The 26,426-nt window shown below is 43.5% G+C and overlaps 1 protein-coding gene across 15 annotated transcripts in view; it reads left to right on the forward strand.

The window, feature by feature from the left end:
* LOC131534834 (von Willebrand factor A domain-containing protein 5A-like) overlaps window positions 1-26,426 on the forward strand; it is a 36,257-nt gene that overhangs the window by 3,526 nt on the left and 6,305 nt on the right. For 3 of the 15 annotated variants that reach the window (XM_058767884.1, XM_058767885.1, XM_058767891.1), the window contains exons 8-19: window positions 16-160; window positions 579-658; window positions 737-851; window positions 938-1,096; window positions 1,193-1,296; window positions 2,838-2,936; window positions 10,959-11,176; window positions 13,403-13,444; window positions 14,727-14,768; window positions 15,943-15,984; window positions 17,257-17,298; window positions 17,885-17,932. In XM_058767884.1, the coding sequence (XP_058623867.1) occupies window positions 16-160; window positions 579-658; window positions 737-851; window positions 938-1,096; window positions 1,193-1,296; window positions 2,838-2,936; window positions 10,959-11,176; window positions 13,403-13,444; window positions 14,727-14,768; window positions 15,943-15,984; window positions 17,257-17,298; window positions 17,885-17,932 (1,136 nt within the window). Of the gene's footprint in view, window positions 1-15; window positions 161-578; window positions 659-736; window positions 852-937; window positions 1,097-1,192; window positions 1,297-2,837; window positions 2,937-10,958; window positions 11,177-13,402; window positions 13,445-14,726; window positions 14,769-15,353; window positions 15,898-15,942; window positions 15,985-17,256; window positions 17,299-17,884; window positions 17,934-26,426 lie in introns of those variants that run through there. The other 12 variants (XM_058767889.1, XM_058767894.1, XM_058767895.1 and 9 more) reach the window with 10 other exon arrangements.

The following is a 26,426-nucleotide window of genomic DNA, read 5'->3' on the forward strand; positions in this document are numbered from 1 at the left end:
TCTGTGTCTTTGCAGTCAGAGTGTTGAGTACAATCAGGACACAATGGATCAGGCTCTGAAGAGAGTGAAGGAAATGCAAGCAGACATGGGCGGCACAGAGATATTACAGCCTCTAAAACACATCTACAGTCAACGCTGTTACCCCGATCACCCCAGACAGGTACAACACCTCACTGTGCACCTCAACTACTTGCTAGATGTCTAAGTACCAGGGATGTACAGAATTACAGTCTGAATCAGTCTTAATGAAGTCATGTATTTACATTTTGCTTTGGAAGCAGGGGCTTCAATGTATGTGGTGATCAAATGCAGCCATTTGGAAGAGAGTGAGATGCAACTTAATGGCCAAAGAATCTGTCTGAAATGCTTAGCTTTAAAGTGAATGAATTTGAAATGCAACTTCTCTAAGAGTGTTTTACCATGCACATGTCAAAACTAAACTTGATGCACAATTATCAGAATTAGAAATGCCAAACAACTAAATATCAAACAGGCTAGTCAGCCGCAATAATAGGCTGTTCAGCTGTCAAAATATTGTGACCCATCCATAAGTGCCATCACTATTGTTCTCTCTTCAGCTGTTCATCTTCACTGATGGAGAGGTGGGAAACACTAAAGCGGTGCTGGATCTGGTGAAAAGTCACGCTCACTCTCACAGGTAAAGGTCTGCTGGGTTTGATCTGTCCATCATTCATATCGTCATCACTAACAGTAACAGAGTTTATTGTGTCTTCAGGTGTTTCTCATTCGGGATTGGTGAGGGTGCGAGTGCCGCCCTCATCACAGGAATGGCCAGGGAGGGATCTGGTCACGCTCAGTTCATCACAGACAACGACCGCATGCAGCCCAAAGTAAAGCTCTCCACTGGATTTCACAGACACAAATGTTTCCTGGTCAAATGTCTCAATGGTTTCTCTTTCTCTTCAAACTATATCAGGTGATGCAGTCGCTCAGGTTTGCGCTGCAGCCCGCTGTGGTTAATATCTCTGTGGATTGGATCCTTCCAGACGGTGTTACTGTTGACACACTGTCTCCACCCATCAGTGTGCTCTTCCAGGGTCAAAGGGCACTCATTTATGCCCAGCTTAAAGGAGAGGTGAGATGATGTAGCATGTGATTCTTTAATGACAATTAGACACCAGTTTCTTTTATTGGTTTAGATGATAAAAATCTTCCTTTCCCCATTTTACAGAGTTCAGGAGGCTCTGAGGGAACAGTGACAGTCAAATACAGTCTTAAAGATCAACCAGTAACAAACCAGCTCCACTTCTGCCTCAAACCAACTGAAGAAACAGGGTAACAAACATACATGCACAGAAAGAAATTCAGTGACAAAAACAAAGACATTTGTTTTTCAAAGCTAGCAGACTGTGTTCCTGTAGCTCAAACAGTAGATTATGGTGCATATGTGACCGGTTTAGTTTAACTTTCTCGTAATGTTTGGGTATATCCCCAGTGGTAAGACACTTCCACTGGCGTTGTTGCGTAGTGCCATTGAGCACATCTGTGTGGCTCATTGATTGAAGTGCATTGATCTACACAGTTTTAAAAGGTCCCGGGTAAAGCATTGTGTGTGACTTCTCTAACATGTCTTCATACGCTGTGGTCAGTTATAGTCTTCCTCGCCGTCGATCCCCGTTTTCCTGGTGAGTTGTCTGCCTTTGATTAGTTTTTTTGGAAGGTGTCACCGTCTAAGGATGTGTTTGCCGATAGGAGAGTGTGAGTGGAGTGGTGAGCACAGTTCATGTAGTCTGCTGTAGCTTATGAATTTCATCCCAGAGGTAAGAAGTTTATTGTGGGTTTTAAAGGGGAAGTTTATTATTGAAGTTAAACTTTGTTTTTATTTGTATTTTAGGCGCGGCCTGAGAACGCTAGCTGCTGTTTCTTATTCCTGTATTCCTGGCCGTTTGTTACACCGGTCTCATCTAACGCTGTTTCTAGCTGTTGTTTTACTCACTTCATACCGCTGTGTTGTATATTGTCAGATTCTGTTTTGTTGTCTTGCGTATATAGCTGGTTGCGTGGTGGGCACGGTCCTATACCGGTGCTCCACTGAGGATCCATACGACTATTTTGTCCAATTGATTCGTATGGCAATCTTATGAGGAGAGTTTGGTCATTTTCGTCTTTTGTGCAAGTTTATTAAAATTAACCTGTTTATTTCGCTCAATTGGAACCGCTTGACTGATTTTTAAATATTAAGTGTGCAAGTGTCCACGGGTGGCTGCTGGATGAGCCTAATCCTGAAGCTTAACAGAAGGGAGTGTGGATTTTGTTTATTTCTTTTGTTATAGTTTCATTTCTTTTGGTTTGTCACTTGTTTTATGAATTTTACGGATGCACTGATTTGCTGTGAGGTTTGACCTTTCTGTTGGAATAGGATTTGTTATGGTCTCTTTGTAACCTGTGGGTAATTAACTAGTAAAATGTTGATGAGACCTATATTAGAATATTTTAGAATTCATGATTCATTCTTGGTGTGAAATAAATGTGTTATTTTGGTAAGTCACGTCTCTGTCTTTGATCCAATCCGGACTAGCAGGGTCCTTCATATTATTGTAACTCTTTTTGGTTTCATTTTTTTGGGGTAATTGTTTTCTTTTATTTTTTCCTGGGTGATAACCTAGGTGGCGTAGTCGGGTTTCTTTTCACATTCTAAGCTAAGGGTCACAATCTTGGCGTAGTCGGCAGGATTTATATTTGGTGTAAAGCAGAGACGTGGCTCCAATATTTTTTTTCTTTATGTGAAATTTTTGTTTGATTTGGAAACAGCAGCTAGCGTGAGAGTATATTGCTCTGTATTTTCCTCCCTGTTTTTGTTTGTTTGTTTTGTTTAGATGGTCATTATGGACGATGAGATGCAGCAGTTGCGTGACCTGGTGGCCCAGCTTAAGGCTGATAATGAAAGCCTGCAGCAAGAACGATCTGAGGTTCAGGCAAGTCCTAGGGTCGTGCCCTCTGAGTTTAATGATAGGGGGACAGCATCTAATATGGGCCAAAGGTCTTCCTCCAGTGGTAATCCAGTAGTGACCGAAAGGTTGATTTATGTTCCAAGAGAGAGGAAATGTCCTGTTTTTAGAGGCCGCACTGGAATTTCTTTGACCGATTGGTTAGACGAAGTGAAGACTAGCATGCGTGCATGTAGGGGTGTAACGATATATGAATCGCGGTTGAACGATTCACGGGCATTTTCCAAATGGAAGTGATCATCCCTATCCCCTTGGAGTGGGGACTTGGGAGTGAGCAGGGCAAGTGCGTGACTTGCCTGGTTTGGGTCAGCCAGCAAATCAGATTTAAGAAGACTTCAACGGACTGTTAGGACAGCAGAAAAGATCATTGGTGTGCACCTGCCCAGCCTTCAGGACTTGTAAAACTCCAGAGTGAAGAAACGGGCAGGTAACATCTTCAAAGACCCCTCTCACCCCGGACACAACTTGTTTGCACTTCTCCCTTCAGGCAGACGCTACAGATCTCTGTGCACTAGAACATCTAGGCATAAAAACAGTTTTTTCCCCCATGCCATCTCCAGCTTAAATAGCTAACACGTGGATCATTACCTGTGTTCTGTAATTCATTCTGTAATTCATTCTCCATCTTTAATTATTGCCTCCCTCTCAAGTATTATGTAAATACACATACATATGTTTATCTATACAGCTGTATATAGAGTAAATAATGCACAAATCTGTACATAAATCTACTGTTCCAGATTCATACTTATTATTATTAGGATTATTATCCATTGTTAAGTCTTACTATTTAAATGTTTTTTTCTGTTCTCATGTCACATGTGTATTTATGTATGTATGTATGTACCAGGAGCACCTTAAAACCACAACAAATTCCTCGTGTGTTTGCGCACACCTGGCGAATAAAGCTAATTCTGATTCTGATTCTGATTCTGATTATGTAGTCGTTTGGAATGCACTTGGTGAAGGGAGCGTAATTTCCTCATTATCTTCAGCTGGGATGTTCCCGTGACAATGCAGCACAGTGTGCGTCAGCAGATTCGCTGGCGGACAACCGCATAAAAAAAACATTTCATAATTTAAAAAGTTTTATATATATTATTTTTTATATATTATATAGCATATTTTAAAAACTTTTTAAAATATAAAATGTATGTTTATTTGCAACAGTCATGCTAACAACAATAAAAAGACTATTGACATTTAAACAGCGACATCTGCTGACGCACACCATGCTGCGTTGTCACGGGAACATCCCAGCTGCAGATAATGAGGAAATTACGCTCCCTTCACCAAGTGCATTCCAAATGACTACATAATGACACGCACGTGCCCTGCTCACTCCCAAGTCCCCACTCCAAGGGGATAGGGATGATCACTTCCATTTGGAAAATGCCCGTGAATCGTTCAACTGCGATTCGTGTATCGTTACACCCCTACGTGCATGTCACCTAGCCAGTGCTGATAAAGCACACTTTCTGTATGATCACTTGGAAGGGGAGGCTAGGGAGGAAATAAGATATTGATCATGGGAGGATCGGGAAGATCCTGAGAAAGTCATTCAAATACTTACTGAGTTGTATGGCTGCCCAGATTCATACATTGTTCTGCAAGATCATTTTTTTTCACGGCGACAACAAGAGGGGGAAACGTTGCAAGAATTTTCACACGCCCTCCTTGGTTTAATTTCAAAGGTAATTAGAAGTGCTCCAAATGGTACGCCTAATTCTGAGATTCTTTTGCGTGACCAATTTGTCGAGTATGTTTTGGATTCTGCTGTTCGTAGGGAACTGAAACAGTTTGTACACCAACGCCCTGTGTCAGAGGGGAAGCCATTAGATGGGAGTGTGAGGGTATGGTGAGAACTACTAGGGATCAAAGTTTTTCTACCTCTTCTATTTATGGGGTGCAGTATGGGGTTTACGGGTCTACGTCATCTTCTGCAGGCTCTGAATTAGTTGAGCTGAAGGAAATGCTTAAAAAGCAGCAGGAACCGCTTGATCAGCTAACCCGTAATGTGAATTTACTTCAAAATGCTCCTAGAAGGTTTCAGTCTACTACCAGTGCTGTCAACAGGGACAAACAGTTATTTGTAGGAAGTGCCAACAGCCCGGCCATTTTGCTCAGGAATGTAGTTCTCAACACTTGTCATCTAGGGTAAATTCATCCCCTCTGCGCTCTTCCCAGTCAGTAGCATCAAGGTCACAGCCCTTTGTTAGTTTTCAGGAAAAGTAGAACCTTCTGTTCCCCGGAGCCACAGTTCAGAAGGATATGTATTTGGCTCAGGTGCTGCTTTTCCTGCAGTAGAGAATATGGCCCCTCTATTATCTCCTTGCCCCTCATGTGACGGTTAGCGTGGGTGGGGTGTTAGTTCCCTGTTTGTTAGACACTGGTTCAATGGTGTCTACGGTTACTGAGAGTTTTTTTTTATTTTTTTTTTTTATGCAGAATTTTGAGCCATGGGGTTTTGAGAAACTTCACTCTTGTCATTGGTTGCATCTTAAAGCTGCCAATGGCTTAGATATTCCCTATATAGGCTATTTAGAGCTGGATGTGGAAGTCTTTGGTAAGGTGATTCCCAAACGTGGCGTGCTTATTAAAGATCCACCGGGGACAACTATTCGGGTGTCGGGTGTTTTGGGCATGAACGTTATTCGGGAATGTTATGATGAACTGTTTGGACAGTATGGATCAGCCCTTTTTGAGACTGCTGTAGTGCAGTATGCCCCTAGTTCTTGGCAACAAGCCCTACAGAAATGTCATCAAGTTCAATCTCACACCCCTTTAGGTGTTTCATCTAGAATTCGGGTTGGAGGGAGCAGGTATATTCAGGTGCCTGGTGGCACTATGAAGTTTATTCCTGCTACTTGTTCTCAGCAACACGATGGTTCAACGGTGGCGTTTGAGCCGTCTAGTGGGGGGTTGGCGGCTGGTCTTTTGGCATTCCCCGCCATTGTTAAGGTAACTCGTGGGCAGGTTCATGTCCCAGTTATTAATGTAGGGTTAGTTGATGCTAATCTTTATGTACGAACTGTTCTTGGCACTATTTGCCCGGTAGCTGTGGTGAGTTTACCCCCAGGTGTCGAGGATGTCATGTCGAGTGTGCAGGCCACCGCCGCTTCTCAGGTAATTGCAGGATCTGTGGAGGATAAGATAGACTCTGTTGATCTGTCCCCACTGACTCCTGAAGAACAGTTTCAGGTGAAGGCGTTACTAGCAAAGTACTCTTCGGTGTTTTCGGCACATGATGGTGATTTGGGCTGTACTAAGTTAATTGAACATGACATTCCTTTGACTGATGAGATTCCTGTTAAGCAGCGTTATAGATGTATCCCTCCCTCAGAATATGAAGCAGTTAAGGCTCATATTAATCAGTTACTAGAAGCCCAAATCATAAGTGAAAGTAGCAGCCCTTATGCATCCCCCATTGTCCTGGTAAAGAAAAAGTATGGTAGCCTGCGAATGTGCATTGACTCTAGACAACTTAATAGTAAGACCAGAAAAGATTAATTTCCATTGCCAAGAATTGAAGAGTCCTTGGATGTCCTGTCAGGTGCCAGGTGGTTCACTACAATGGACCTTGCAAGTGGCTATAATCAGGTCCCTGTGGTCGAGAAAAACAGGATGAAGATGGCCTTCTGTACACCTTTTGGGCTATATGAGTGGAATCGGATGGCTTTTGGCCTGAGCAACGCACCTGGTATCTTTCAGAGATTGATGGAACGCATGTTTGGCTCCCAACATTTTCAGTCATTGCTGCTTTACTTGGACGATGTTATAGTGTTCTCTTCCACAGTGGCTCAGCACTTGGAACGACTGGAGGTGGTCCTGAAACGGTTACATCAAGAAGGCTTAAAGGCTAAATTGGAAAAGTGTTCCTTTTTTCAGTCTGAGGTAAGCTATTTGGGGCACTTGATTTCGGACAAAGGGGTGGCTACTGACCCTAAGAAAATAGAAGCAGTTGCTAATTGGCCGCCCCCGCAGCAAGTCTCAGAACTGCGATCATTTCTGGGGTTTACAAGTTATTATCGGCAGGTCGTGGAAGGTTTTGCCAAGCTGAGTGCCCCACTTCATCGCTTGGTAGTGTATTTGACTGGAGCTAAGCGGAAGAGCTCAGCTCTGTCCTGTAAGGAGGCTTGGACGGAGGAGTGTCAGCAGAGTTTTAATTTGTTGAAGCAGCGGTTGGTGAGTGCCCCCCTGCTGGCTTATGCAGATTTCTCATTGCCATTTATTTTAGAAGTGGACACCAGTCATAGCGGACTAGGAGCAGTCCTGTCACAGGAACAGGAGGGCAGAGTTAGGCCAGTGGCCTATGCTAGCCAGGCATTGAGGCCTTCGGTGAGGAACCCGTCCAATTATAGTTCCATGAAATTGGATTTCTTGGCCCTTAAGTGGGCCATGACGGAAAAATTTCGTGAGTATCTACTTGGACATAAATGTGTTTTATACACTGATAACAACCCTCTGAGTTAACCTGCATACCGCTAAACTAGGTGCCCTAGAACAGAGATGGGCTGCCCAACTAGCCACTTTTGATTTCAGCATTAAGTATTGTCCTGGGCGTAATAATCGGAATGCTGATGCACTTTCACGGCAGTATCCTGCTGGACCTGTGCTGGAAGGTATGATTCCGGGAAGTTCTCTACCAGAGCCCCTTCTGCAAGTCTCCTCTACTAGACCTCGGAGTGAAGGTACACAAGCATCTATTACTGCCTTTCCTAGTCATACGTCCACAGATTTGTGTCATCCTCAGGAAGCAGATGCAGTTCTAGGAGTGTTTCTGAAGTTTTGGAAAAAAGGGAAGTACCCTCCAAGTGAAGAGCGGCAGGGGCTGAGCACTGACGTATGTAAACTTTTGAAACAGTGGAAACGGCTAAGGACGAAGGATGGTGTATTGTATCGTCAGTGCCATCATTCCCCGGGTGGCGAGGCCTTTCTCCAGCTTGTGCTCCCAGCATCCTTAAGGGCTACAGTGATGCAGCAGCTTCATGATGACCATGGCCATCAGGGAGTGGAACGTATGGTAGAGTTGGTGCGACAAAGATGTTTCTGGCCAGGTATGTCTGAGGATGTGAAGCGATGGTGCCAACAGTGTGAATGCTGCACTATTGCTAAGGATGTGTTCCCTCGAGTTCAGACGTATATGGGCCATTTGTTAGCTTGCAGGCCTAACCAAATTCTGGCCATTGATTTCACATTGATTGAACCATCACCGAATGGAATGGAGAATGTTCTCATCCTGACAGATGTGTTTTCCAAGTACACACAGGCAGTGCCTACGCGGGACCAGAGGGCATCTACAGTGGCAAGGGTGCTGGTTAATGAGTGGTTTTATAAGTTTGGCATCCCCAGTCGCATCCACTCAGACCAAGGGAGCAACTTTGAAAGTACTCTCATTCAACAGTTGTGTGAGCTGTATGGTATTGAACGAAGTCAGACCACTCCAGCCCATCCTATGGGCAATGGTCAATGTGAGCGATTTAATCGCACACTGCATAATCTGCTGGGCACTCTGCCTTCCTCCAGGAAGAAAAACTGTGCTATATACCTTCCACAAATGGTTTTCTCTTATAATACCACTCCCCACCAGTCTACAGGTGAATCTCCACACTTTTTAATGTTTGGACAAGAACCACAATTGCCTGTCGACTTTCTTTTGGGAAGCATTGAGCATCCCACCCAGGGCAGTGTTCATGATTGGATTTTTGACCATCAGGATAGACTTCGAGTGGCCTTTGAGGGAGCCAAGAGTCGAATGAACTCTGCAGCAGATTGCAGAAAAGAGAGGCACGATCAGCAGGTACGAGATGAACCTTTGAAACCAAGTCAGCTGGTGTATTTGCAGGACCTCTGTGTGCGAGGAAGGGCAAAGATTCAAGATTGTTGGAGCTCTGTTACTTATAAAGTGCTTAGAGCCCCTATGCCTGGTGGGTCAGTTTACACTATTGCTCCAGTTGAAGATTTGGAGAAAGGTGAGGCATGTTCATCGTACCCTCTTACGAGACCAACCGTCTAGACAGAGTTCAGAGCCTGTCAACTCTTCCCTTTTGGAGTCCGATCAAGGGTCTGTAGAGGCTGAGGAGGATGAGCTGCCAGACGATATGTGGATGCTGGTACCTGCAGGGCAAGAGGTCTCTCCTCCAGTTATAGTACCCGCTGCTGTTAATTCACTTCCTCCAAATGATGCTTTACGCTCCAAAGCCTTGAGGTTGCCTACAGGTTGTCCAGTGGGGTCCTTAATTCAGAGCCTCCCCTAGATCATGATTCCTTGTCAAGTGAGCTGGAAGTGACGACAGAGGACACTGGTGTAACTGTAGGAGCACCTTTGCGGCGGACCACCCGAGCAACGGCAGGCTACCATTCCAATGTTTACCATCTGCCAGAGACAGTGGGGGGTAGTATTAGGGGTATTGTGAGTTCGCAGGTATCTGTCACTAGTGGTGTTCCTAATCTCTTTAGGCCTTGGAGTTAGTATCGTCAGGTCGACGATTTTTAAAAACTGGGGGTAGAATGTGACCGGTTTAGTTTAACTTTCTCGTAATGTTTGGGTATATCCCCAGTGGTAAGACACATCCACTGGCGTTGTTGCGTAGTGCCATTGAGCACATCTGTGTGGCTCATTGATTGAAGTGCATTGATCTACACAGTTTTAAAAGGTCCCGGGTAAAGCATTGTGTGTGACTTCTCTAACATGTCTTCATACGCTGTGGTCAGTTATAGTCTTCCTCGCCGTCGATCCCCGTTTTCCTGGTGAGTTGTCTGCCTTTGATTAGTTTTTTTGGAAGGTGTCACCGTCTAAGGATGTGTTTGCCGATAGGAGAGTGTGAGTGGAGTGGTGAGCACAGTTCATGTAGTCTGCTGTAGCTTATGAATTTCATCCCAGAGGTAAGAAGTTTATTGTGGGTTTTAAAGGGGAAGTTTATTATTGAAGTTAAACTTTGCTTTTATTTGTATTTTAGGCACGGCCTGAGAACGCTAGCTGCTGTTTCTTATTCCTGTATTCCTGGCCGTTTGTTACACCGGTCTCATCTAACGCTGTTTCTAGCTGTTGTTTTACTCACTTCATACCGCTGTGTTGTATATTGTCAGATTCTGTTTTGTTGTCTTGCGTATATAGCTGGTTGTGTGGTGGGCACAGTCCTATACCGGTGCTCCACTGAGGATCCATACGACTATTTTGTCCAATTGATTCGTATGGCAATCTTATGAGGAGAGTTTGGACATTTTCGTCTTTTGTGCAAGTTTATTAAAATTAACCTGTGTATTTCACTCAATTGGAACCGCTTGACTGATTTTTAAATATTAAGTGTGCAAGTGTCCACGGGTGGCTGCTGGATGAGCCTAATCCTGAAGCTTAACAGAAGGGGAGTGTGGATTTTTGTTTATTTCTTTTGTTATAGTTTCATTTCTTTTTGGTTTGTCACTTGTTTTATGAATTTTACGGATGCACTGATTTGCTGTGAGGTTTGACCTTTCTGTTGGAATAGGATTTGTTATGGTCTCTTTGTAACCTGTGGGTAATTAACTAGTAAAATGTTGATGAGACCTATATTAGAATATTTTAGAATTCATGATTCATTCTTGGTGTGAAATAAATGTGTTATTTTGGTAAGTCACGTCTCTGTCTTTGATCCAATCCGGACTAGCAGGGTCCTTCATATTATTGTAACTCTTTTTGGTTTCATTTTTTTGGGGTAATTGTTTTCTTTTATTTTTTCCTGGGTGATAACCTAGGTGGCGTAGTCGGGTTTCTTTTCACATTCTAAGCCAAGGGTCACACATATAATGCCAAACCTTTAGTCCACAACTGTCTAATGCCTTAGGTTTGATTCCCAGGGAATGCATGAACTGATAAATGTATACCTTTTAATGCAATGTAAATCACTTTGAATAAAAGCATCAGCTAAATACATGCATTTTTAATGTAATATAATGTAACATTAAATCCTAATAAACACTTTTTTACTGTTTTCCTCCATGTTTCTGCAGGTTGTCCATTCACCGGCTGGCGGCTCGGACCCTGATCCGTTCTCTGGAGAAGGAGGAGAGGTCCGGTGCTGCAGGTGTTGAGGGCATCAGGAGCAGGATGGTGGAGCTCAGTGTTCAGGCAGGAGTGAGCAGTGTTCATACAGCCTTCATTGCTGTGAATAAAGACAGCAGACAGACTGTGAAAGGACCCCTGCTGCAGAGAAGAGTGCCGACACACGGTTAGTGCAAGAATTGTCTGTGTACTAGTGATGCGCGGATGGCGGTTGTACCCGCGGGTCAGGTGGATCATGTAATAAAAGATGCATTCTAATTAATTGCGGGTGGATGAGATAAATCATTAGTGATGCAAATATATATATATATATATATGCATGCATGCATGCATGCATACATACATATCTATGGGTATAAACCACTAGCGTAGCCAGAAATGTTTAAGTGGGTGGGCCTACATAAAACTGGGTGGGCCAGGTGTGTATATGAAAACTGCATGTCAAATTGCCAACAAAAAATATAGCACCAAGGTTCATCACACAGTACTTCTAAAGCATGCATTAGCATTAGTAATTTGTTATGCTAATGTTCATTTCAAAATTTACTAATAGGACATTATTAAAATTAAAAGTTGAATCTATTAACATGCCTGAGCTGGGTAACAAAGATGAATAAACATGGTAACAAATGTATTGCTAATGTTAGTTAATGCATTAACTAACATTAACTAAAGGAAGTTTATTAAAAAGCATTACCTCAGTGTGAAACAATGGGGCTTCGCTGATGATTTCATAATCCAAACGTGTCTGTCAATTCACGCACATCGAGGACCGCAGAAATCGGGTTTCATTTGTAGACGGTCCGGATTTATTGCTAATACTTTTTTTCTTTTTAAAAGAATTGATCTGATTTATGTTTGCTTCACTAGGCTATTTTTAAATTTAACCTCACAAACACGCGCATTTTACTATTATATCCTTACGTCGTAAACATAGGTCGTAGACATAACATTGTGGGTGGGACCAACAGAAATGGACGAATCATCATTTTGACAAGCGTATGATATGCACCTATAGGAAGAGGGAAAACTAAGAAATGACCTAAAATTGACCTTGAAAACAAGCGTTTAATATTGTTAATAAATAAAGTTACAGTGAAATAAGACGTTTATTAGTATCGTTTAATAAATTACATCCATTTGGAAGATTACAAACTTCTCATTGGGTGGGCCACAGATGAAAGTAGTTCCGCGACTGGTATAAACACAAGCATTGACTTGACTAGAGCGACCGTGATCAGCTCCTGTGGCCGCGTTGGAGCCGTAATGCACAACAGACGTGGTGCGCAGATCAGCTCTCACATCACTGAATCTGCTGTTAAAAATGAACCATCCATTCATCATATCATCGTGCAAAATTAAGAATTAGTCTAATTAGAATCATTGTAATGTGACGATCGGGTCGGTTATCTAAATCAGAGAAAAATCTAGGTGCGGGTGGGTGGCGGGCGGATAATTTATTTGAAGCAGCAGATTCGGCTGACGTTTGAGCTCATCCGCGCATCTCTACTGTGTACATATGTTTTTTACGTTTGACTGCAAGGATTTCTCATCACTTCAGAGTAAAAGACATTTGAGGTGTTGAGTTGACCTCATTCAGATATGAGGTTTTGTTTGAAGGAGGATGTGGTAACCAGTTGTCTTTTTAGTCTGGGGGTTTCTTTTACCTGCAAAAATGTATTAGTGTTGTTTACTAAGACAAGTGTCTACTAACATCTGATTCAGTAACAATAACTAAAAATGACTGAATGAGAAAAGCAGCTCTGATAACAGATTTAATGGGAGTATATTTGAATAGTTCATTAAAGTAAACAATTTATATGCAAATAAAGGCTGTTTTCCTTGAGGTTTATACAAAATCAGTTTGAGCCAAAAATGTGTACTCTTACATTTGAAGTACATCTTTGAAAAATGTGTACTATTAACAGTACATTTAACAATGGATACTTCCTCACTTCTCAAACACATTTTAATGACAAAAATGTACTTTTACTTAGTTACACTTGGCGTTCCTGCGTTACTTGTTTCTTCATGCAAATGTTAAGAAATGCGTGGTTCACTCCAAGTGTGCTGTCTCTTTTAAATGGGGCATGAGTGATGCATGATTCCGTGTCAGTCTTTGATGCGCTTTCACAAGGGTACCACGACGTATGCGTGTGGTACTGCAGACACCGGAGCCGACGTTAATGACATTCAGCTACTGTATGTGTAAAAGAAACGCACAATTCATTCCAAGCAGAGACATCGGCTATGAGCAAAATGTATGATTATGTATGTATGTATGTATGGGGGTGTATGTCATTACCTTCTGTTGTAGTAATTTTTTAATAATGTTAAGATGAGCCTAAAACTATCGGAATCTGTTTTGACCTTTTGGTTTCTCTGTTTGTAGCTCCAGGATGTATCCCACTAATGGGCTCTGTTTCACTGCCAGGTAAATGCACCTCTGTTAAAGTGTGAGATGCAGATTTTCAACCTGCTTTTTGTATTGTCACAGTGTTGTACTTTTGCAGTTTTCATGAAAACTACAGATTGTATTTCAGCATTTTTGTATCTCTGCCCGCGGACAGTTGGGCCGACAAAGGGTTATTAACACAACAGTTATTGTTAGTTATTGTTTAACATCACTGAATCTGCTGTTAAAAATGAACCATCCATTCATCATATCATCGTGCAAAAATAAGAATTAGTCTAATTAGAATCATTGTAATGTGACGATCGGGTCGGTTATCTAAATCAGAGAAAAATCTAGGTGCGGGTGGGTGGCGGGCGGATAATTTATTTGAAGCAGCAGATTCGGCTGACGTTTGAGCTCATCCGCGCATCTCTACTGTGTACATATGTTTTTTACGTTTGACTGCAAGGATTTCTCATCACTTCAGAGTAAAAGACATTTGAGGTGTTGAGTTGACCTCATTCAGATATGAGGTTTTGTTTGAAGGAGGATGTGGTAACCAGTTGTCTTTTTAGTCTGGGGGTTTCTTTTACCTGCAAAAATGTATTAGTGTTGTTTACTAAGACAAGTGTCTTCTAACATCTGATTCAGTAACAATAACTAAAAATGACTGAATGAGAAAAGCAGCTCTGAAAACAGATTTAATGGGAGTATATTTGAATTGTTCATTAAAGTAAACAATTTATATGCAAATAAAGGCTCTTTTCCTTGAGGTTTATACAAAATCAGTTTGAGCCAAAAATGTGTACTCTTACATTTGAAGTACATCTTTGAAAAATATGTACTATTAACAGTACATTTAACAATGGATACTTCCTCACTTCTCAAACACATTTTAATGACAAAAATTTACTTTTACTTAGTTACACTTGGCGACGTTCCTGCGTTACTTGTTTCTTCATGCAAATGTTAAGAAATGCGTGGTTCACTCCAAGTGTGCTGTCTCTTTTAAATGGGGCATGAGTGATGCATGATTCCGTGTCAGTCTTTGATGCGCTTTCACAAGGGTACCACGACGTATGCGTGTGGTGCTGCAGACACCGGAGCCGACGTTAATGACATTCAGCTACTGTATGTGTAAAAGAAACGCACAATTCATTCCAAGCAGAGACATCGGCTATGAGCAAAATGTATGATTATGTATGTATGTATGTATGGGGGTGTATGTCATTACCTTCTGGTGTAGTAATTTTTTAATAATGTTAAGATGAGCCTAAAACTATCGGAATATGTTTTGACCTTTTGCTTTCTCTGTTTGTAGCTACAGGACGTCCCCTAATAACGGCCTTAGTTTCACCGCCAGGTAAATGCACCTCTGTTAAAGTGTGAGATGCAGATTTTCAACCTGCTTTTTGTATTGTCACAGTGTTGTACTTTTGCAGTTTTCATGAAAACTACAGATTGTATTTCAGCATTTTTGTATCTCTGCCCGCGGACAGTTGGGCCGACAAAGGGTTATTAACACAACAGTTATTGTTAGTGTAGGTTTATGACTGAAAACTGTATCATATTTTGTCTACTCCTTAAACAGCATTAATGGTAAAAATTTACATTTTGGCAACTTACCGGTACACGATTCGGGGTCGAGCAGAAGGTGCTCCCCTTTCCTCTTTTCTCATTTATCTGACTTTCTGTTTAACCGATTGAATTAATTTTCAGTTTTTTCAAATTCCATTGGCCTAAAACACTGTCATCCAGTTTTAAATGTTGACTACAAACATGGAGGTTTTTATATGATCTATTATCTTTTCTGTGAGGTTTATACTAAAATCAGTTTGAGCCAAAAATGTACATATCCTCCCCATCCCATTCGAGGCTTTTCTTGTTTGCTAGTTCTTTTTGATGTGTCTGTTTTATTGCAATTTCTGGTTATTTCCACAAATCCCAGTCCAGTCCTTTGGTTTTCTGTCTGCAGCTGCACAAACTCCTTGGAAGCAAGGGGTTGTAACACGCTATATTTACTCTTACATTTATTTAAGTACATTTTTGAAAAATATGTTCTATTAACAGTACATTTAACAGTGGGTACTTTCTCACTACTCAAACACATTTTAATGACAAAAATGTACTTTTACTTAGTTACACTTGGCGACGTTCCTGCGTTACTTGTTTCTTCATGCAAATGTTAAGAAATGCGTGGTTCACTCCAAGTGTGCTGTCTCTTTTAAATGGGGCATGAGCGATGCATGATTCCGGTGCAGTCTTTGATGCGCTTTCACAAGGGTATCACGACGTATGCATGTGGTGCTGCAGACACCGGAGCCGACGTTAATGACATTCAGCTACTGTATGTGTAAAAGAAACACACAATTCATTCCAAGCAGAGACATCGGCTATGAGCAAAATGTATGATTATGTATGTATGTATGTATGGGGGTGTATGTCATTACCTTCTGGTGTAGTAATTTTTTTATAATGTTTAGATGAGCCTAAAACTATCGTAATCTGTTTTGACCTTTTGGTTTCTCTGTTTGTAGCTCCAGGATGTATCCCACTAATGGGCTCTGTTTCACTGCCAGGTAAATGCACCTCTGTTAAAGTGTGAGATGCAGATTTTCAACCTGCTTTTTGTAGTGTCACAGTGTTGTACTTTTGCAGTTTTCATGAAAACTACAGATTGTATTTCAGCATTTTTGTATCTCTGCCCGCGGACAGTTGGGCCGACAAAGGGTTATTAACACAACAGTTATTGTTAGTTATTGTTTAACATCACTGAATCTGCTGTTAAAAATGAACCATCCATTCATCATATCATCGTGCAAAAATAAGAATTAGTCTAATTAGAATCATTGTAATGTGACGATCGGGTCGGTTATCTAAATCAGAGAAAAATCTAGGTGCGGTGGGTGGCGGGCGGATAATTTATTTGAAGCAGCAGATTCGGCTGACGTTTGAGCTCATCCGCATCTCTACTGTGTACATATGTTTTTACGTTTGACTGCAAGGATTTCTCATCACTTCAGAGTAAAAGACATTTGAGGTGTTGAGTTGACCTCATTCAGATATGAGGTTTTGTTTGAAGGAGGATGTGGTAACCAGTTGTCTTTTTAGTCTGGGGGTTTCTTTTACCTGCAAAAATGTATTAGTGTTGTTTACTAAGACAAGTGTCTTCTAACATCTGATTCAGTAACAATAACTAAAATGACTGAATGAGAAAAGCAGCTCTGAAAACAGATTTAATGGGAGTATATTTGAATTGTTCATTAAAGTAAACAATTTATATGCAAATAAAGGCTGTTTTCCTTGAGGTTTATACAAAATCAGTTTGAGCCAAAAATGTGTACTCTTACATTTGAAGTACATCTTTGAAAAATGTGTACTATTAACAGTACATTTAACAATGGATACTTCCTCACTTCTCAAACACATTTTAATGACAAAAATGTACTTTTACTTAGTTACACTTGGCGTTCCTGCGTTACTTGTTTCTTCATGCAAATGTTAAGAAATGCGTGGTTCACTCCAAGTGTGCTGTCTCTTTTAAATGGGGCATGAGTGATGCATGATTCCGTGTCAGTCTTTGATGCGCTTTCACAAGGGTACCACGACGTATGCGTGTGGTGCTGCAGACACCGGAGCCGACGTTAATGACATTCAGCTACTGTATGTGTAAAAGAAACACACAATTCATTCCAAGCAGAGACATCGGCTATGAGCAAAATGTATGATGATGTATGTATGTATGGGGTGTATGTCACTACCTTTTGGTGTAATAATTTTTTAATAATAATGTTAACATGAGCCTAAAACTGTCGGAATCTGTTTTGACCTTTTGCTTTCTCTGTTTGTAGCTCCAGGATGTATCCCACTAATGGGCTCTGTTTCACTGCCAGGTAAATGCACCTCTGTTAAAGTGTGAGATGCAGATTTTCAACCTGCTTTTTGTATTGTCACAGTGTTGTACTTTTGCAGTTTTCATGAAAACTACAGATTGTATTTCAGCATTTTTGTATCTCTGCCCGCGGACAGTTGGGCCGACAAAGGGTTATTAACACAACAGTTATTGTTAGTGTAGGTTTATGACTGAAAACTGTATCATATTTTGTCTACTCCTTAAACAGCATTAATGGTAAAAATTTTACATTTTGGCAACTTACCGGTACACGATTCGGGGTCGAGCAGAAGGTGCTCCCCTTTCCTTTTTTCTCATTTATCTGACTTTCTGTTTAACCGATTGAATTAATTTTCAGTTTTTTCAAATTCCATTGGCCTAAAACACTGTCATCCAGTTTTAAATGTTGACTACAAACATGGAGGTTTTTATATGATCTATTATCTTTTCTGTGAGGTTTATACTAAAATCAGTTTGAGCCAAAAATGTACATATCCTCCCCATCCCATTCGAGGCTTTTCTTGTTTGCTAGTTCTTTTTGATGTGTCTGTTTTATTGCAATTTCTGGTTATTTCCACAAATCCCAGTCCAGTCCTTTGGTTTTCTGTCTGCAGCTGCACAAACTCCTTGGAAGCAAGGGGTTGTAACACGCTATATTTACTCTTACATTTATTTAAGTACATTTTTGAAAAATATGTACTATTAACAGTACATTTAACAGTGGGTACTTTCTCACTACTCAAACACATTTTAATGACAAAAATGTACTTTTACTTAGTTACACTTGGCGTTCCTGCGTTACTTGTTTCTTCATGCAAATGTTAAGAAATGCGTGGTTCACTCCAAGTGTGCTGTCTCTTTTAAATGGGGCATGAGCGACGCATGATTCCGTGTCAGTCTTTGATGCGCTTTCACAAGGGTACCACGACGTATGCGTGTGGTGCTGCAGACACCGGAGCCGACGTTAATGACATTCAGCTACTGTATGTGTAAAAGAAACACACAATTCATTCCAAGCAGAGACATCGGTTATGAGCAAAATGTCTTGTAATGCAGCATTTGAAATCTGCTAACACGTCCAATTCAGTAATGCAGGTATCAGTGGTGGAAAGGATACTGAAAAAATATACTCAAGTAAAAGTACCATTACCTTCCAAAAGTGATGTTTTATTAACAAGTTTCGGGACGAGCACGTGCAGATAATTAACGCAGCCACTTCATCATCAGCAATCACACCATCTATCCAATCAGCTCAAGAGAGAACCCCTATAAATAATCAAAGCAGTCTTACCTCCATCAGTTCTAGTCTTTCAGCATTCGGTTCGCTCCTTTGCCATTATATCACAGACCCAATTTTTTCCCATCCAAACGACGTGACCTATACTCAAGATTTTCGGATCCTCTGCAGCAAATCTGCCAGCCCCAGGATCACTCCTCCTCCGCCAGTCATCGCCGCCGAGCCCCAGGCTCCATCGCGGCCGCCGCTCTGCTCGACCAGCCACAAGAATCCCCCGACACAGAGGTTTAACCTCGCCTCCACTGCCTAACTTCCATCTTCCCCAGCATCCTCGTATCATTCGGCTGCGCCGATAAATTCCTCCGATCGGAAGTGGTGAGTATTTAATCCAGAGGCAAACGCTGATGAATTCCGACGCTCCGTTCTCGCAGAGAACAAACAAACGGGTTTGTACGATCTATTCGTCACCCTGCAAATCAGCCAACCTCACTCCTAAATCCACTCCAGCCGCCAAGGCGACCAATAGATTGAGCAAGCCCCGAACTCGTCTCGCTTGACACCATCATTGTACCGCACAAAACCCGGCTCTCCGCGAGCGTCGGGTCGCAGAAACAGGCCTTCAACGAGCCTGGGCCGCACCCACTTCTTACCGCAGCAAAGCCTCACTCGCTTCCCGCTTCGGCTCAGCCTTCACCGCGGCTCTTCCAGCCGCAGTGCCGCATGCATCTGGGCCCCTAACTTCTGTTTCTAGACGCAAGCGCGAGGCTGCCTCCGCTAGCGGCACAGGCCACCAGTCTTGCCAAACAATGTTCAAGGTAAAAATCGCTAAAGGATATGTCATTTGTTGTTTCGTTGTTAAATGACGTTGCGACATCATCGGATGTTAATGTCATTACGTAATCATGACGCAAGTGCTTAGAATACACACTGAATTAGCTCTTATTTTCACCAGCATTTTACCCGTACTTAATTCACTCATTCCATTTTGATAAATGGATAAGTCAGATAATCATCAGTGAAACTTCTCTTCCACTGTTGATCTTAACCAGAAAACAAAATTTTTTCATTTGTACTTATGATTGTTCATTACTGTTGGTCCACTGAGATTAATTAAGGCGTACCATAAATAAACAATCATTGAACAAGTGCAACCTGCAACTTAATTCATATGAAGTGCATATGCTAGGCACCTCCCTCAGTGTCTAACATTACCAGCTGATGTGCCGCTTAGCTGGCTAGCTGTTTCAATGTTTTCCTTTTGTGGGGTTAAGAGGAAAACGCATGCCTTTTACCATTTTTATCACTTTTAAGGCTTCCAAATAATTCTTAAAATGGCTGAATTTGTTGCTAGTTGTTTTGAAAACAAGTTGCTAGGGTAGTCTGAGAAATTGTTAAATCCAGCAACACAATTGCTAAGTTGCCAATGCTGCAGACTACCCGGACATTTCAGCATGTCCCGCCAAAGTTACAAGCCACTCCCCCTTTTTCCGTAGCTGACAGCTGCAGAAGCAAGCACGTGGCTGCCTTCGCTTGCAGACCCATCTCAAACATTCCTTCTACTTCCCCTAACCCTTTCCTTTTCAGCAGCCTCCAGATCCTGTAGCAGGTACTAACGCGAGGCCGCCTCTGCTAGCAGTGCAGGCTGCACAGGCTTTACAGCTTTTCTCTCCGAATGCCACAAACCCCTGTGTCACGCAGCTGAAGCAAGCGCAAAGATGTCTCCGCTTGTAACACAGGCCCTCACATGTCTTTTTGTCTCTTCCTCCTGTTAAGGGGCGGTCACACTGCTCTTTTCGCTCCATTGACTTCCATCCACACGAATCGTCAGACCGAACGCAAGCCCGTGCGAAAAGTTTTCGCATTTCGCTGCGTTCCAAAGTTCAAGCTTGGTGCACTCTGCCCTGCGAATTCGCATCACGTGACACCGTGAGACGGCAGATTGATACATAACAGCATGATCTCCTTTAATTCAGAAACAACATGAATTTTAAACTGCAGCGCCGCAGGAAAGTGGAGTAGATTGCATGTTTTTACATTTTAGATGTATTACAATTCGTTACATGCTGAATTTAGGTTTTTAAAGAAAAGACGCTGCACAGCGTGACGTCATATCACGACCGTTGCAGCATGCGAAACAACTTCGCACGATCAAAGTCTAGTGTGACCGCGGCTTTACTCCTAACCCCTTTCCTTTTCAGTTGCCTCCAGCCCCTATAGCAGACGCTAGCGTGAGGCTGCCTCCGCTAGTGGTACAGACCACAGGCTCTTCAGGATGTAACAAACTCCACTCCCTTCCCATGAATGAGCCACAGCAGCCGAAGCAATGACCTCCAGCTTCCATAGCAGACGCTAGAGTGAGGCTGTCTCCGCTAGCGGTGAAGACCCATCCATATCAAAGAAGCTCACCGAACCCTCATCAGCAGACCCCTTCAACGCCAGTCCATCCCTGTTCACTCGACCCACGGACCCGCCATAGCCATCCTCTCTAACACCACCAAATCCACTCATAGCGGCTCATCTCCACTTCAACCATCCCAGCAACACCCCGCTCCCGCAAGAGACTTATCTGATTTTTTCTCCACTGCCGCAGCAGTACTCGATTCTGCAGAAGCCTTTTCTCTTCAGATGCCGTAGCAGTGACCGCTCCCACAGAAGCCTCCTCCTCTTTTCAGGTACCGTAGCAGTAACTGCTCCCGCAGGAGCTTGCATCCGTATTTCCTGCTTCCGCAGAAGCCTTCTCTTTTCAGATGCCGTAGCAGCGACAGCTTCCTCAGAAGCCTCCTTCTCTTTTCAGATGCCGTAGCAGTGATTGCTCCCGCAGGAGCTTGCATCTGTATTTCTCTACTGCCGTAGCAATGACCGCTCCCACAGAAGCCTCCTCTTTTCAGATACTGTAGCCGTGACCACTTCCACAGAAGCCTCCTCTTTTCAGATGCCTCAGCAGTGATTGCTCCCGCAGGAGCCTTTCGGCTATTTCTCCACTACCGCAGCAGTGTCTGCTCTTACTGGAGCCCTATCTGTGTTTACCCACTGCCTCAGCAGTGACGGCTCCCGCAGTAGTGACCATTTCCACAGAAGCCGCCTCCTCTTTTCAGGTACCGTAGCAGTAACTGCTCCCGCAGGAGCTTGCATCTGCATTTCCCTACTGCCGTAGCAGAGCACACTTCCTCAGTAGCCTCCTTCTCTTTTCAAATGCCTCAGCAGTGTCTGCTCCCGCTGGAGCCCTATCTGTTTTTACCCACTGCCACAGCAGTGACTGCACCCACAGAAGCCTTCTCTTTCCAGATGCCATAGCAGTGACCGCTTCCTCAGAAGCCTCCTTCTCTTCTCAGATGCCGTAGCAGTGATCGCTCCCGCAGGAGCCTTTTCTATATTCCTCCACTGCCGCAGCAGTGTCTGCTCCCACAGAAGCCTTCTCTTTTCAGATACCGTAGCCGTGACCATTTCCACAGAAGCCTCCTCCTCTTTTCAGGTACCGTAGCGGTAACTGCTCCCGCAGGAGCTTGCATCTGTATTTCCCTACTGCTGTAGCAGTGACCGCTCCCACAGAAGCCTCCTCTTTTCAGATACTGTAGCCATGACCACTTCCACAGAAGCCTTCTCTTTACAGATGCCGTAGTAGTGACCACTTCCTCAGAAGCCTCCTTCTCTTTCCAGGTACCATAGCAGTAACTGTTCCCGCAGGAGCTTGCACCTGCATTTCCCTACTGCCGTAGCAGAGCACGCTTCCCCAGAAGCCTCCTTCTCTTTTCAGGTACTGTAGCAGTAACTGCTCCCGCAGGAGCTTGCATCTGTATTTCCCTACTGCCGTAGCAGAGCACGCTTCCTCAGAAGCCTCCTTCTCTTTTCAGATGCCGTAGCAGTGACCGCTTCCACAGAAGCCTCCTTCTCTTTTCAGGTACTGTAGCAGTAACTGCTCCTGCAAGAGCTTGCATCTGTATTTCCCTACTGCCGTAGCAGAGCACGCTTCCTCAGAAGCCTCCTTCTCTTTTCAGATGCCATAGCAGTGATTGCTCCTGCAAGAGCCTTTTCTATATTCCTCCGCTGCCGCGGCAGTGACTGCTCCCTCAGAAGCCTCCTTCTCTTTCCAGAGGCCGTAACAGTGCCCTGCTCATTTCATACTGCTGCTGAAGTGCCCGCTTCCGCAGAAGCTACATTCTCTTTCAGATGCCGTAGCAGTGCCGTCTCAATAGAAGCCACATTCTCTTTTCAGATTCCACAGAAGTTCTCAATCCCGCAGGAGCCTGTATCTCTACCGCCCACTCATCTCTATTTTCCCACTGCCGCAGCAGTGCCTGCTCCCGCAGGAGCCTGTATCCCTACTACCGCAGCAGTGCCCGCTTCCGCAGAAGCCACATTCTCTTTTCAGATGTTGCAGCAGTGCCCACTTCCGCAGAAGCCTCATTCTCTTTTCAGATGTTGCAGCAGTGCCTGCTTCCGCAGAAGCCACATTCTCTTTCAGACGCCGTAGCAGTGCCCGTCTCAATAGAAGCCACATTCTCTTTTCAGATGTTGCAGCAGTGTCCGCTCCCGCAGTAGCTAAACTCTCTTCTCTAAAGGCCACAGCAGTGCCGTTACTCCAAGCGACGTCCAGCACCCCACCAACATTAAGCTCTGCCGATTTTGGGGGGTATCAACACACCTCTTTGGCTGCTGTCCCGTGCTTATTGCATCTTTGGGGGGAACGCTCTGGGTCCGGGCTAAATGCAGAGCTCGGACCCCTCTCTCCGTACAGGGGGAGTACCCTGGGCTCGGGGGTAAGTACCGAGCTCGGAGCCCTCTCCCTGGACAGCACGCCAAATACGCATAAACCTTTACCCAGTTTATTATATGTAAGTGTGAACTCGTGAAGTGATGTTTTATTAACAAGTTTCGGGAGGAGCACGTGCAGATAATTAACGCAGCCACTTCATCATCAGCAATCACACCATCTATCCAATCAGCTCAAGAGAGAACCCCTATAAATAATCAAAGCAGTCTTACCTCCATCAGTTCTAGTCTTTCAGCATCCCTCCACCAACCCGACTCCTCACCTTCAGCCTGTTCCTACCCCAGCATGGGGGGAACGCTCTGGGTCCGGGCTAAATGCAGAGCTCGGACCCTCTCTCCGTACAGGGGAGTACCCTGGGCTCGGGGTAAGTACCGAGCTCGGAGCCCTCTCCTGGACAGCACGCCAAATACGCATAAACCTTTACCCAGTTTATTATATGTAAGTGTGAACTCGTGAAGTGATGTTTTATTAACAAGTTTCGGGAGGAGCACGTGCAGATAATTAACGCAGCCACTTCATCATCAGCAATCACACCATCTATCCAATCAGCTCAAGAGAGAACCCCTATAAATAATCAAAGCAGTCTTACCTCCATCAGTTCTAGTCTTTCAGCATCCCTCCACCAACCCGACTCCTCACCTTCAGCCTGTTCCTACCCCAGCATGGGGGGAACGCTCTGGGTCCGGGCTAAATGCAGAGCTCGGACCCCTCTCTCCGTACAGGGGGAGTACCCTGGGCTCGGGGGTAAGTACCGAGCTCGGAGCCCTCTCCCTGGACAGCACGCCAAATACGCATAAACCTTTACCCAGTTTATTATATGTAAGTGTGAACTCGTGAAAATGTAGTGTGAGTAGAGTAAAAGTACTTGTCCAAAAAAACACTTGAGTAAGAGTAAAAGAGTAGCCTATTTAAAAGTACTCATGAGTAGCGAGTACTAAGCTGTGGATTCTATCCTCTCATAATAAACGCTGTACACTGCAATTTATACATTTAAAAAAACGTTGTACATTCTGTAATTCACATTATCTTGTTTGTCATAAAGAATGAAGAATATCTATCATCCAGCAGTTTTAATTTTGACTGCCAACTCTTTAAAACACATCAAAACAGCACAGAAACAGGGGATCACGTGACCCTTCGACGGCGATGCAAGCTTAGTCTTTCGCTCTGCTCACTTTGCCACATATTGTAAGATCCCGTCAGTAAAATTTGAACCACTCTGCATTGGACCCATCATGAGTGCTAAGGCAGACAAAGGGGATTGGAAAAGAGAGATTGAGCAATCGCCAATGAAGAAAAAATTCAGATATTCCGCCATCTCCAGAGAAGACCTCGACGATGCTATCGCTAGCCGTATTGAACTAGCATTTAAACAACAGCAAAACACTTTGAATTCGGTTGTGAATTCGGCAGTAAGAGATGCGATGGACTCTGTACTGATTCCAGCATTGCGCGAACTGCGTGAGGACATACAAGCGACCAACAAGTCTGTTAAAAAGCTAAGAGAGGAGTTTGAGGCCATAACTACAGCGGCGAAGCAGACACGTGACCGCGTTGACTCTGTGCAAGCAGATGCACGTGAGGATAGGAGGGCAGTCACGGACATAAGAAATCAGCTGGAGCGACTCACCGAGAAGATGACGGATATGGAGGACAGGTGCAGGAGGAACAACGTACGACTGGTGGGGCTGCCAGAGGGGGCTGAGGGATCCGACGCGGCTGGTTTCCTCAGAGTTCATCTTCCCAAGTGGATTCCTTTCTTGAGGGGCCGTGACATTGAGATTGACCGGGCGCACCGCGTGTATGACGGAGGGAGAGGCTCCGATCGGCCGCACACTCTTATCTTCCGTGTACTGAGATGGCATGACAGATCTGATATCCTGAAGGGTGCTCGGCAGGCCTATCCGGTGAAATGCGCACAGAACAATGTTACACTACTATTTTTTCCCGACTTTAGTCCAGCTACAGCGATCAGGAGAAAGGCATTTGGTCCGGTTTTGAAGAAGATGACAGCGCTTGGCCTCCAGCCCTTCCTCATCTATCCGGCGGTGGTTAAACTACGGCACAAAGGGGAACAGAAAAGCTTCGATTCCCCTCAGAAAGCGGAGGATTTTATCAGCTCCCTGTCTCAGCAGAAGACATATGCCGCGGCTCTGCGGGGCGGCGACGGGGGAACAGCGGCCGCTGTCTCTCCGGTCCAGCGGGAGGAACTTGATGGCCGGGATGGACATGGTTCTAGCTGCCCAGTAGGGGATGATGGTAGGATGGACATGGACGCTTGCTAAGTCTATTTTTTGCTTTTTCTTCTCTTCTCTCTCTACTACCGAGATATTGTCCCTATATATCCGGTACAACGATCTCGTTGCTGGTAAGACTGACACTCCTTTTTTTTTTTTCTCTCTCTCTCTTTTTGGAGGGACTAATTGAGAGTAGGTTTAATTAAAATATTTTTGGCTGTGTGGGCCTTTCGGGAGACATGTCTTGCGTTGGAGTGGATCGGTCACGAACCATCACTATTTTTGTTGCTCAGTCAGACCTATGTTCTCGGTAATGTGCGGTCTGAGTTGTTCCTCGTTTATAGTTGTTGGTTGTTCAGGTTTTTATGTTGTTTTTACTTTTTACAACAGACATTTATACTGTTATTTATTTTACCTTATTTCTAAAGGGATTTTTCTTCTAGGAGGTTTGGTATCTAAAATGCACGTCAGCGTTTACATGCTATTTACAGAATGGAAGTGCTTTTGTTTTTCATTTATTGAATACAATTTAGGGATTGTGAATATTCAATGCATACTCTAAATATTTTATCACTGAATGTGAATGGTTTAAATTCGCTGTCAAACGAACCCGTGTGTTAGAATATTTACACCGTAAGTCTATTTCCTGTGCCCTAATTCAAGAGACGCATTTAAAACAAGCTGATGTGGCACGTTTTCAGAATAAATATTATAAATTAGTGGCTTTTTCCTGCGCTCAAAATAAAACTAAGGGGGTGCTTATCCTTGTTAATCGAAAGTTAAATTTAACAATTGAACACCTTGGTAGTGATGAGAAGGGTAGATTTGTGTTTATTCGATGCAAAATATATAATAATAGGTTAGCATTGGTCTCTATTTACGGT

This window comes from Onychostoma macrolepis, chromosome 25, assembly GCF_012432095.1.
Source record: "Onychostoma macrolepis isolate SWU-2019 chromosome 25, ASM1243209v1, whole genome shotgun sequence".
NCBI lineage: Eukaryota > Metazoa > Chordata > Actinopteri > Cypriniformes > Cyprinidae > Onychostoma > Onychostoma macrolepis.